Source organism: Malurus melanocephalus, unplaced genomic scaffold (genome assembly GCF_030028575.1).
Source record: "Malurus melanocephalus ecotype Western Australia unplaced genomic scaffold, MMel_1.1 scaffold_33, whole genome shotgun sequence".
Taxonomy (NCBI): domain Eukaryota; kingdom Metazoa; phylum Chordata; class Aves; order Passeriformes; family Maluridae; genus Malurus; species Malurus melanocephalus.
The window spans coordinates 1,443,617-1,457,334 of record NW_026623265.1 but is presented as its reverse complement, the minus strand read 5'-3'; the positions used below and the strand labels follow the sequence as shown (position 1 = coordinate 1,457,334).

At 37.0% G+C, this 13,718-nt stretch overlaps 1 protein-coding gene across 2 annotated transcripts in view; it reads left to right on the top strand.

Annotated features, from left to right (window-relative positions):
- The window catches only part of TAB2 (TGF-beta activated kinase 1 (MAP3K7) binding protein 2), a 60,800-nt gene extending 48,421 nt beyond the window's left edge, over positions 1-12,379 (top strand). For both annotated transcript variants that reach the window (XM_057363989.1, XM_057363990.1), the window contains exons 4-7: positions 5,520-5,680; positions 6,307-6,400; positions 7,673-7,753; positions 9,961-12,379. In XM_057363989.1, coding sequence (XP_057219972.1) covers positions 5,520-5,680; positions 6,307-6,400; positions 7,673-7,753; positions 9,961-10,106 — 482 coding nt within the window. In that variant the 3' untranslated portion in view covers positions 10,107-12,379. The remainder of the gene's footprint in view (positions 1-5,519; positions 5,681-6,306; positions 6,401-7,672; positions 7,754-9,960) is intronic.
- The last annotated feature ends 1,339 nt before the right edge of the window (positions 12,380-13,718 follow it).

Sequence of the window (13,718 nt, the reverse complement as noted above, 5' to 3'; positions counted from 1 at the left end):
TCTATAGATAAGGAAAACAAATTGCCCCCCCAGAGCATATTTTATTTTCTTGCTTTGGAGGGAGACTTAGCTGTTTGTTTTAGTCTTAGTTCTGGAAAACTTCRTATACCGAGAAATTAGGCAATTGAAATTTTGTCCTTAGGCTCTAAACACTCTTCTAGATCATGAACTTGCTTTCTGAGCAAATTGGGTACTTTTTAGATTATTGCAAAACTGCATTTTGGGTACTTTTTATGGGTGTGTCCCTTTCTTCTGATTTTCATTTCTGATGGCACTGACTTCTACCAGGTCTTCTACTCTAGATCTTGTACCCTTGGTAGTGATGGCCACTGTAGCCCCCTGCACAATCTGTACAAGCTGCAGGTATCAGCATTCAGTTTTATCAAGAGAGGCAAGCTCAGTGCACAACCCAGAATCATTGACCACGTACCTACTGTTGAGCCCAGCTCTTCCTGAAGCCAAGATGCAGCTTTTAGATTATGTGTAGATGTATGATGTGGGCTGATAGAACTTTCGGGATCTCAGGAAAACACCATCCTTCTGTGTCCTTCACTAGAAAGTGCACTTACACTTCTGAAGATCTTTACATCTAGAGCTTTTTTGGATTTCTGACATGTGTGCTCTGTTTCTGCTGCTATAAGTGCAATATTTCTTACATTTTTGTTATTAATGAATATTTGGAAAGTTGACAAGTCTGTGATAGATTTACTGGTATGATACTGGTATCTGGAAATCTTAATTTTGTTGCTTTTAAACACGTTTCTTACACTTAGCAGTGGGTTTTTGTACTCTTACATATAGAAAGGGATTTGAGTTACTTGATGTTTTCTGTGCTCAAAACTGCTTATGATTTAGCCAGACTGCCAGAAACCTTCCATGCTAGGTGCTCGTTTCATTTTTATTTTAGCTCGTTTAATTTAATTTTTCATTTAGAAGAGATGAATAGTTTCTCTGGCCATGATTAGAGAAAAATATATTTTTATCAGCTTTTCCATTTCTGCCAGAATGCTCCTTGTCTTTTCAGGGAGAAATGAAACTGGCTTGGGGGAAAAAAAAACCTTGGAGTGGAAGGAGGAATTGCTTTGATGTCAAAGGAAATGTCCTTTGCTGTTTTTATTTACTTTACATTTATATACATGGTCCAACGCAGGAGAATGGAAGATGCATTGGACCTCTCTGTAGGTGCTGCTGCCTGCCATGTGAGAAACTTTACTTAATTACGGTGTGGTTAGGCACTCCAGTATCTTTCCATGGTTATATTTCTGGTTTCCCTCCTAAGAAAGTCTCAGAGGGTAGTAGAAGGCTGCCCCAAATATCTGTCTTGTTTGCTGCCAAACCTGGAGGTTATATGATGTGTAAAGRAGCAGATACTGCTCAGGTAAAATTGCTGTTGTTTCCCTGGAATGCCTGGTTGTATCTCTGGCATTGACTCTGTGATCCTGAGAAACTCACCAGACTTTCCAAAATTGGTTGCTAAGGGATGTTCCTCATTTTCTAGGATTCTAGTTTGAGATACTGAGGTCTTGCTTGTGGAATTGAGTGCATGTGTCTGCTATTGAAGTTAGTAAGAATTCATAATGCTGTGAGAAGAGTATGCTAGGTGCATGCCCAGGACAGCCAAAAGAGGATGCATTTTTATGCTCCTGTGTTCAGTATCAGTTCTATCTTTGTACGGGAGTATCAGTTCCCATTACTTTGCAGAGATTGCAATTAGTTTTATTAATGTGAAGTATGTAAGTGAGATTTCAATATATAGTTTTGTATAAAGTGTCTGTTAGTTTCAGTTTTGTTAGAAACTGAAAATTCTGTACKCGGAATACATTTTTGTGATGTATGCTCTCAATGCATGTAAGTCACATGATGAGTAGTGAGGCTGAACAATTATTTAATAGTTGCTCATTCTGCATATAGCATTCCATTTTTATGGAAGGCATCCCATCAAGAAAATACAAATTGTAATTGTAATATTGTAATAAAATCACTAGGTAGATGTTTTCTTACTAGAGAGCTGAAGTCCTTTGATGAAATATTACATGGCTTTGACCGTCTCACTTTTTCATACTGTTTTCTGTAACTTGAAAGAGGATGGTGTGCCAAGTTGAGTGAATCATTGGTACCAGCTGTAGGTATATATGTGGGTGTACGTTGGCTTAGCAGTTCTTGCCACTGTGTTTTTAATGTAAATAAATTAATAGCTAAATTAGATCAGTAAATTAACATTTTGCACAGCTCTTGCTTTAGTTTTTTGGAGCTTTTTAAAACYTTACTAATAAATAAAGCTGCAGGAAACAAATTTCTTAAATTCTTAGCCAGTCCTTGTAGATGTTTAAGAAAAAAGACTTGAATGAGATCCATCTRTGGCCCGTGCTCCAAGGGGCTTTGAGTCCATTGCATCTTGTGGTTTAAGAAAAAAATACCACCTTATATTTGACTTAGTATATCAAGCTCCACTCTTCAGTGGTACTTTTTTTAAAGAATTAAGTGAAGAGAGTGTTGAAAAGAGAGAACAGAAAAAAATCAGTTTGAACAACTGAAGTTGCATATTAAATGACTGAGTTTTGTGCAGCTTCAAATACAGGTTTTGAAAACATGCACAAGCATAAGTGTGTCCTGAGACTTTCACGAACCTCCTGCCACAGAGTAATTGCATTGCCAGAAATCCCTTCCAGATCTGGGAAACTAAGAAGTTTCAGAAATACATTGGTCCATAGAATAGGGTGAAATCGTTGCATTCCTAGATAAGATTTTTTCTTAGAAACACTAAAAATAACCAAAACCACTTTACCGTTAAAATTCACATTCACGCAGTCTTTGAGAACACAATTATGCATACATTTGCAAACTTAAAAGTATATTTAGTGCCCAACTGAGATGGTCTCCGGGAGGGAAGAGTGAACTTCTGTCCTCCAGACTTCTATGCTCCCTGTAATTGCAATGATATACAGCCTTATGTGAAAAATATGCACTTTGAATGTCAGAGGAAACAGTGGCATCTGCCAGAATATTGAAGTGTACTGCACTCTGCTGAATAAAAGCATGCAGAAGTGTAAAAAAACTAAATGTGCCAAGTATCCTGTTTGCACTTAATTAAGAAGTTGAGCTGCTTTGTTTTTCCTGAACATTTTCAGTTGTTCTGAGCAACACTAGAGGGAGCTGAATACTTAAATTGTTGGTTTCCACTCATAAATAGTGCCGTGAAATACCAGGAGGGTTTTGTCTTGCCCACACCATTGTTTTCCTGCAGTTGCCAAATTGGTATTAAGGCAAAATTAACAAATTATGTGTGAATGTCTCCATATAAACTAATCTCTTTCAAGTTCCTTAACAAAGTTAGTTTTAATAATAGAAGAATCACATAGCAGTATCAAGTGTTTCTTCTTTAATCATTATGGTAATTTTTAATGTGTGTTTTTAAAACCTGCTGAGATTTGAAATACTCAGATGGTAGCTTCAAAAAGCTCCTAGGAGAATAAATTGCATAGCTTTCCAGACATTTCATGAAAGTGAAAAGCATGTAATAGTCCTATGGAGATCCATCTTCCTTGTGCAGTTCCATAATGACAGCTTAATTTCTAAACCACACAAGTGGGGGAACGTCAAAATGAGAAATGGTGGGTTTTTTTTCCTTTACAAGAGTAGCTTAAACAAAGAGGTGGGGGATGGACAGGTAAAGTCTTGGTCATAGTTGTACTCTTGAGGCCATGCCACCTCATGCAACCTGGTATTCTGGTAACAGTGCTCCTCATCTACCACAATCCAGCAGTATTGGCTACTTGCGAGCAGCCTGCACCCACAGTTTGACAGGTGTGAAGAATTCTGCGTCTGGTCAGTGGAGCACAACTATGTTGCCTCAGTAGTCTTACGAAGGCAATGAAAACAGAAGAGATTTTCTAAAAGTGGAAATAAAATGTAGAAGGAAAAAGAGCTTGAACACTCAGTGCAGGAGTAGAGGCAAAGCAGTGTTTGATTTCCTTTCTTTAGAGTTGCAGCTACATTTGCTCTTTCTAAAAGAGGAGAGACTGTCTATTGACATTACTTACCTGATAATTCCAAGTCTTAAACAAAAATCTTCGTCTTGAGATTTCCATTATTAGATTTTTAWATTACATACGAGCACAGCTGCAATTTTAATTGTAACGTGACTACTGTGACCCAGCATAAAGGTGTCTGTTTATAAAAACTTCTCAGATTTTAACAAAACCTAGCAGAAACTAGGTGTCATTTGAGTATCTTGTGAACATGTGTGACTCAAGAGCCTGGGCTGGATCTCAGTAAGGCCTTACAATCTCGCTTTAACACTATTCAAAAATACTTTGGCATGGTTCCTCCTTTTGAAGAACCTCTGGAAGACAAAACATGATGTGTGAATGAATGAACAGGCTGGACCTGCAGCAAGACAGTTYTGCTTGCCAAAGATGTGGGAAGTTGCATCTTTTTGATGTACTATTTTTTTCCTCTGCTGCTAGCTGGGAAACCTAGGCAACCAGATTGGAGTGCTTCTAATTTTTTGATACCTGAAGAAWTTGTGAGGAATTAAACATCGTGTTCCAGCTGGAGTTTGGCCTAAAGACTTTGTGAAGCAAATTCAGTCTTTTTAAAATACTTTGTTATTGCTACTTTTTTATAATTTCCAGGGTGATATAAAAGTATTCATAGTTGTGAAACTGACCACGGTTTATCTGAATTACTAGTTTAATGGATGAATGAATGGCTATGCAGAAATTAAAATGATTCTTTGGTTTATTTAATGAAACACATTTTTGTATAAGGTGATTACTACTTTGAGCAGTGATATGTGCTTTTGTGATGATATTTAATAGTAAAACTGTCTTCAATGAAATAAACTCATTAGATTGCATGAATTTGTGTCATCTGCTACTTAGGTTCTTTATATCTTTAAAAAAACTGTTTAAATGCTAACTCCATTTTTTCTAAATTGTAAATTGTATTTTGCTTTGCAAATAGTAAGCAGTGTTAGAAATCAGAAGCTGAACTAATGGTTCGGCACCATAGTTAAGGGATTAAATGATATACAGTCTAGCTTCTGATAAATATCACTGTTTGCTAGTGGTGTGCTTATTTCTGGTTTGGTTTCATTTGATGGGTCCTACTATGATGAACCCTGGATAATGTTCTAGTCCTAATTGAAGTAAGCATATGTTGTGCTCCATATTGCAGTTGTCTGTCTGAAATCCTCTTCATGCTGTTTTACAGCAGTTAGGCTGAATACACAAAGAAATACTTGTTGTAGGTTTTTACAGGTTAGTTAAACTTTCCATGGCCATTTATTACCTTKTATGGCTTTCTTTTATTTGCTTGTCAGTAGTTAGTCTGTTCTGTTTTCAAAAATACARAACTTTCTGGCTTATGGCAAGATTTTCTTGTGAGGAAAATGAAAAAGCAGTCTGTAGYGGTAGTTTTGTTTGTTTTTTCCCAAAAGAATACTAACTTGCATCTTTATCTGATGTTGCCAAGTGAAGGATAATAAAGCGGACAAAATGGGACTTTATGTATTGCAGCTTTACTGGTACACCAGAAGGCCAGGATGGAGCGACTTCAACGAGAACTTGAGGTTCAAAAGAAAAAGTTGGATAAACTAAAGTCAGAGGTCAATGAAATGGAGAATAATCTAACACGAAGGCGCCTGAAAAGATCGAATTCTGTTTCCCAAATTCCATCAGTAAGTTGAAATGTCTCTAGGGTATAAACCTAAACCACAAGTGTGATCTGTCACAATAAATAGAAGGAAGAGTTGTTCATATATTGACAACATACGAGGGACAGGCAGTGTAGTTAGAATTAAGCTGGTAAACAGTGTAGTTTAGAATAAGGTCTAAAAATGTGTCATTTAACCACAGCCTTGCAGTTCACTAATTGCTTTGTGAAGTATTGCTTTTAAAGGCAGTCACAAAAGGTTTGACCTGGTAGTCCTCTCCAGCATTCCAGACTACAGCTTAACACTCATAGTGCTATTCACATCAAGTACTTTTTGGTCCTTGGGCATATACTTAGCTCAAAGAAACTCATTAATGTACCAGTTTTCAGTCTGGTGGACCAGACCATTGGTTGTGCCCTGGAGTTGTTCAATTTGAAGTTGTTCAGTCAGCTCTGAAATTTGATGAGAGAACTCTTCAATGGGTCTGGAAGCTTTTTGTAAGATTATGCTTGGATTAAAAGAAAGGTGGTCATTAAAGTAGATTCTTCTATCATGATTTCTGAAATAACTAAATGCTRTCTACCTGTGTGTAAATGATAACTGTTAATAAACTGGGAAAATTAGTCTAACAGGCAGATTTATTTTTTCAGCTGGAAGAAATGCAGCAGTTAAGAAGTTGTAACAGACAGCTGCAGATAGACATAGATTGCCTAACCAAAGAGATTGATCTTTTTCAAGCAAGAGGTACAGTATGTCTTAGTACATCAGTAACTGTAAATAATGGGTTTTTTTCACTGTACACGTTTAAAAAATGTGTGTCATAAATGATAGATATACACACTATTTGCAAAATCATCACATTAGTTTGAGTGAAACCATGGAAGTAACTATCTTTAAAGCCTGTTGTTTTTGTTGGCTTATGATTTTCCTAATCCCACAGTTATTCCTATTTCATACTTGGCACGGAGGAGAGAAGTTTGTGGTGCCATTTGTTTATTAAATGCKGGGGGGAAGAATTCGGCTGAGTATCAGAGAGCGAATAAGTTTTTTAAATGATATGTCTCTCTTGTCTTCCACTTCTGTCTGTATTTAGCCTCTCAAGTTAGCAAATATAAAGTGCAGTTGTTACTTCCAGTGTTCTCTTCGCTTTCCTTGTCTGCAGGGACACAACCTTTGGTCATGGGGGTGAAATTATAAGACAGCTGAGCCAGTTCARGAACTGCCAACAAGAAAACCTTCTCTCTTCCTGCTTTTCTCTCTTGCCCTCACTCAGCTCTTGCTCCATAATAGCTTTTTAGATCCTTTGCAGAGCTGATTCTGTTCACGAGCCAAGCTAAAACTGTTGCATTGCTGGAAAAGCTTGCTACAACTAATGTGAGGGAGAGGCACRGGAAGGGAAAACTGAGATAGCAAGAGGGAAGGAACTAATACTTCCGACTTCCAGCACCAATGAGCTGTTACTCACTTGGGACATGAGCCACAAAAGTTCCCCTTCAGACAGTATACCTGCAGTTCAACAGAAGGAAGACAGGTGTGCTGAATGTAATGCTGCACTAAAAACCTGACCTTAAATAGAGTGAATGGTGGATTTTTTTTTTGCTTGTTATAGTAAATTGCATTTTGAACTTACTCTGAGTTTTAATTCTAAAGTGTGTATAATGTACTGCATTGTAGATAAGGTATCTCTGAGTATAGCTGCAGTTCAGAAAAAGATAGTTAAGATTTAATAATAAAATGGTCTTAAAGAGTGGCAGAAAAAGATACCTTTAAGGAGTTTAGTTTGCTAGATTTTGTCTCTGRCTTTACTTTGTTTTGCATATTTTAGGCAATAAGTTTCTTCAAGTATGTTGTTGGTATCACTAATATCTCACTTGGGTCTGTATTGACACCTTGATATAAAAGGTGATAAGCCTATAAGAGTATTGTTAACAGAACTGCTGCCAGAAAAAAACTAATATGCCTTCCTACTCAAGTTTATTTTTTTAAACTGCTGCACCTTTTTTTTTTTATTTTTAGGACCACATTTTAATCCCAGCGCTATTCATAATTTTTACGATAATATTGGATTTCTTGGTCCCGTGCCACCAAAACCCAAAGGTATTGTATTGATAACATTTGGATTTGATACAAATATCTGGTTTGTATCTAATATCAAGTTCTAATTTATGAATCCTGTTAAAGTGTTGATTGTGAAATAGATTACTTCAAAAGCATACAAACCTTGCATTTTGCATTGCACACATACTGGCAGTAAGTGTGCTTCTGTTTGCTTGTTTCCTCTCTATTGATACACTCAGGAAAGAGGASTATATTAAATGTGTTATGTTAAAGATGGATAATATATTGGAAGGTAGTTTATGTAATGGAAGCATCCATCTTGCTTTAAAAATGAGTGTGAGTTACATAACTTAGGGATCAGTGAAACTCACTTAGATGACTTCACYGTTATCCATGGTGAAGAGTAGATTTACTTACATGTAGTAACAACTCAGGTTGGTTAGCTTGACTGGAATTTGTGGCTACTGCAAAATTTGTATTAAGAAGTTATATGAAAGCCTCTTCTAACTATTGGTAAGTATAGTTCCAGATAGTTAAAGAGGAAAGTAATGCAGTCCAGTAAGCCAGTCAGTATTGCTGAATATTAGCCATTCTTAAACATTCTTCTTGCCACTAGTTTGCACATTACTTTTTTTTTTTCCCCTCTCGGATGTCAAACAAAACAGAACAATTGCCTCTTGTGTGTTACATAAAGCAGAGAATGCAATTAACTTATTTGGAACAGGATCATACTATGACCTTAGGCAGATCTGCACATGAACCAGATAATCCGCTGATGTTTCTGTGCAAACTTTTTGTCCAGGAAGTTCTCCACATAAGATATGTGTGTGTGTGATTGGTCCTTGTAATGTGCAGTAACTGTTGTTACAGAATTTCATCTTAGAGATTTCTGACATTTCTGCATTGTAAAATGGTCTAGAAAAATTGCAAACAGTCTGCAGGACAAAAAGTCCAACACTTCCAAACTGATACTGTTTTTCATTCTTTATAATGCATTTTTTCATCCTTTATTCCTTGAGCTGGTAGTGAATATACTGAGTAAAGTTAAATCCATACACTTTCCTATTAGACACATTTTACAATTAACCATGAAGAACTTACAAGTTCTTTCAATTGTGTTGTTCCTTTAACAGTGAATAAAAACTAACCTATCAAAGAAGAAAACTTAATTCTCTGTGACCAGTTGTCAACATCTCTATTGGGTTATCTTCTGAGAAATCACGAGTTTGTTTCTTTCAATCTATCTTGAAAATGCAGAATTAATCCTGAGTGGTTTATAAAACTCTGAAGTCCCTCTATCAATTRTCTTTCTTTTCTTCTTTCTTTTTAGGAAAGTATCAATGCTGTGTCTTAGTTCTTCATTAACATTAATTTCATTTTAAGCTTCACTTTAGCTATCATATAAGCTTTGACTTAAACCACATTTACCACTGTTCACAAAAGAAAAAAAAATATTCTTCTTACACCTGTGACAGTACCATTGTACTTCCTGAGGCTCTTGCTGTCATTTTGCAGCAATTGCTGTTGATTTGATGCTGATGAGATGTTCTCCAGATGAAATAATGGGCTAAAGGACTTYGCTGTTGCCTAACCTGGGACTCCTTAACTTGAGAAGTCACTCATCTCTCTTCTTATCCTTTTCATCCCTTTTCTCACTTATCCTTTTCTCTTTTAAAATAGTTGAAGGTTGTTGTCTAACACATCATGCAAAAATATGTGTTTGTATGGTTGGAAGGATTACTCTATAGCATAACAGAGCCAGGCACTGKTTTTTCTTTAGTACATCTGCCTGCTGAGTTGGCTTGAGGAAGAACTGCTTTCTTTCTAGGGTCAAAAAGTTAAACATGCCAAAGGGTTACAGAGCACTTAGTTCTTGTCATAATGAATTTTGGACCACTTGGTAGCCCTCAAACTTCTAAATCTTGTGCATGTTTCCTGTACTAATTAATTTGTAAATGTTACCTCCTTTTTATGCAATAGTTTTGAACTGAAGGAAGAAAGGGAAGAAAACAGAGTTAAGGGATGGGAAACTTGCTTTTTATAGTTTTACCTTGAGCCTTCTGGCTGACTTACTATCAAGCTGTAGTCAAGGGGGTGGTAAAAAGCTGCTTCTGTCACTTGTAATAACTGTGCTGTTCTCAGAGGAACAAGATAGTTCTCAGTTACTGAAAAAAAAAAAAACCTCAGGATTCTTTCCATGCTGTTTTCAGTTAGTAACTGCTTATCTTATCTCTTCTATGTCACAGATCAGAGGTCCATTGTGAAAACACCAAAGACTGTTCCAGACACAGATGAAGATGAGGGAGCTCAGTGGAGTTGTACCGCCTGTACTTTTTTAAATCATCCGGCCTTAAATCGCTGTGAACAGTGTGAAATGCCCAGACATTTCTGAGCCAACAGGCCCATTACCTTCCATAAAACCACAGCAAATGTACAGGGAGTTGTCCAGTCATTGGGAGGCAAAAAAGGTATAGGATTTTGTAAAATGGAAGGTGTGATGAGATGGTATTTTGCTAATGTTAAATGTCATCCCACAGAGCAAGCAATACCTCAGAGTTGTGTCACAGGCAGTTGACACTGATCGGCTGAATGGCAGTCTGCTGAGAGACTTGCCAGCTGCCTAAACCATATACAGTATTACCAGTAACACACACCATGTTCAGTGCCTGGGTGTTGCCCATCCTCTTCTCTGCCCCGATGTCACTACTGAATTTTGACAGGGGAAAGGAATAGAGTGCTAGTGTTTTTGTTTTCAGAGCTTTCAGTGAAACACTACATGCACAGAGGAGACCTTAAAAGGAACAAGGTTTAAATACTTAAACTAACTGCTGCCACATAGTGCCTTCAATAAAGGGAAGAACTTCATGAATCAGTGGTACTCTTTGCCTTGTCTTCCCTGAAAACATCTCTGTGAAGCCAGAAATCAATACAATCACATCTAAAGTTGAAAAGGAAAAACTGCATGCGTTGTCTGTACAATACACACAGTGAAATACCCCAAAGCTTTTCCTACTGTACATAGCTCTAGAGCCTGCTTTAAGTGATTTCTTTTCCTCACCTTTATTATTTTCTTGTATTTCTGTATGTATAGTGTAATAGTCTTTTTGTTAACTTTCTTTTTTCCCTTTAAGTGATTAGGCACGATCATGTCCCTTTTTTTAAGCTTTTATCTGAAGAGAAGCAATGCCTTAAAATAAGAGCATTAATAAGAAACTATGCACAAAATAGCTTTCCTCTGCTCGTTCTGTACATTGCTCTTGTAAATGCTGATGATCTGTGAAGACCTGCAGATGCAGCGTGGTAAAAGTGCGGGAAAAGTTGGATGAGTTATGCATATAGTTCACTCTGTACACTGAGTTTTACGGTGGGTGACACAAAGGGAGCATTTTGTCTGGTGTGAGGAAACTTTATACTAGGAAACTTTTAACSCACCAACAGATCAGCATCCGAGTTAAGCTTGCTTCATCTGCTGGGTATCTTGCAGACTCCTGAAGAGAGATTCATTGGGGAATTACATACAGTGCCAAAATCAACAGCAGCAGCATCGTACAGCTTTGTTCAAGGACTTTAAATGCTTTCCTGTTTTGGCAGCCAGTTTCTAAACCTGACTTTGTGGTGAAGTCTCATATTTATAGAAAACAAGGATAGCAATACTTAGGACAACTGAAATAAAGGCTGGAAAAGAGAAATCAAACAGACTTGAACACTGAAGCAACCTCAAGCATCTCTTTTATTTTGATGATCTATTTTTTTAAGGAAAATACTCACATGATCGGGGATGTATGTAACCGAGATCAAGAAMACGGAATTCCAGTACAATATGCATGAAAGACAGCACACAAAGAATTATGTAGCAGCAGCACTTAGTGTGAGGCTGGAGGGAGTGCTAAAAATGTAGCAAGAGACAAAGTAGACTGTCACCCACTGTAAACATCTGCCAGTGGACACTTTTATTAGGAGTTTTACAAGTGATCTATGTGAATGCACAGAGGCCTTTGTTTTGAAGGCTTTGCATTTTTTTATGTTGGAGGAAAATGTCAATCCCAGGTAATTAGGCAGTAGACCCAAAGCACTTGCATTCAATACATTTTGTTTATAAAATGAGGCCTTGTTTTTCAGCTTCATCTGCAGTTCTATGTGAAGATTGACAAATCAGTTTTTACCTGTTTATTAATAAAACCTAATTTGGATATCTTGAGTTGATGGTTTTGTGATTTAGCTGGGTAAACTGCCTTTGTAACAGATAAGTTATTTATAAAAATTAAAAAAAATTATATTCTAATGTTTTCTTTTGTGATTTGTTTGCTTTTTTCATGCTGTGGAGCAACAGAAAAATACTCAACGGAACACTAAGCATTAACAGAATTAAAAGTAGGCTATTTCTTATGACTGGAGTTTTTATTTAAGCCTTTGTTTTGTTGAACCTTGTCTCTCCTCCCATGCGTTACTCTGTTTAATTCCAATTCAGTGAGCGTAAGGAATGTATTTCATAAAGTTGCACTGACACGATAGTTTTCTGACTGAAGACGCACTCACTTATTCATAAAGTAATAAGCCAGGCACAGGCCCTTTTTACTTCATGCTTCTGGGTTTATGATTTTAAAAATGTTTTTCTGAATCAAAATGGGCAACAACTATGTGGTAGCAGATGACAAACTTATGTTGATTAAGTATAGTTTAAGGATAAACATGGTTCAGCTGTATCTTGGTGCTACGTATGTAAGTGCCTTGAGGTGTGGAGTGTTTGTAGAGATGTTTTTGCCACAAGGATCCTGTCTAAGCAGATGCTTGTTAYGTGGAATTGGGTTTTCCTGAGACACACTGATGCTGTGTAAAAGGTCTTCAGAAGACATTGCTAAACAGAGTTAGCAAAAATTTAACTACAGGTCCAGCAAAAAAATTCCTAAATGCATATTGTTCAACTGGAGTGCCTTAATCTGCAGTATGAGAAATAGTAGTTGGAACAAAGAGGGCAACTGTATTTATAAAACAAACAATAAACTCCAGTCAGCTGAAGGGTGGAAAGAGCATATTTGGAGAAATAGGTGAGATGGAATCTGCTCGTATGAAATGCCTTAAYTGATCTTTCCCCTGCATTAGAGTGTTTGTTTTCTGAAGAGAAAAGAATACTTACTCCTGCTAGCTGAGCAGAGCCAGCTGCACAGCATGAGCGTGTGCTGGACAGTCTTCAGTAACTGATCCTAGAATAGTGGGTAAGAGAAATGATGTCTCCAGTGTCTGTTCCTCAGACTTTTACCTTCCACTTCGAGAGTTTCATGTTGTTTGTCTACTTCTGGTCATGTATATCAACAGCCGTTCCTGCAGGTGGTATCAGAATAGTGGCATATCARTGTAGTATGTCTTAAAGGGTTTCAGTTTAAAGGATGAACTAGAACTAGATTCCACTGCTGATTTTTTTTTCCTCATACAACATAAAAAAAAGAAACATTCGAAGGAAGATTAACCTTCTTATTGTGAATACCAGTACTTTATCATGGATGCTGATTTATGACTTTTTATTTTTCAGTACTGTSTTTGTCAGGGATCTCTAACTGTAAAAAAAAAAGTACTTATGGGCAGGAAGAGAGTACCCTCCTTGGCTTTCAGAGATGCTCCTGTTTATTTTTTGTGAATGCTTAAAATTATCACTTGGTCAAGTTTTAGTATTGGTATAACTTTAGAAATGTAGCAACGAAACTGAGACAAAGATGGGTTGCTGTGTGACATCAGCTTTGTGGAACAGACTTCAGTTCACCTTGCTACTTTCAAGTTGTGTTAGAAAAACATTCGTCTTCATTGTGAAGTCTCCAATCAGTAGAGTTACACTGTTCTCCAGGAGTGTGTATAGATATGGCACCCGTGAAATTCAAATTATGAGATTCAGTATCTTCAGGCTCCAGCTAATGATAGATTTTCTTTAAAACTGGTTGGTATTCATGGCTGKCTGTGTTTTTGCTTTATTCATGTGAATTTAATCAGTTTTGTGATCTTGAAACCTCTGCAT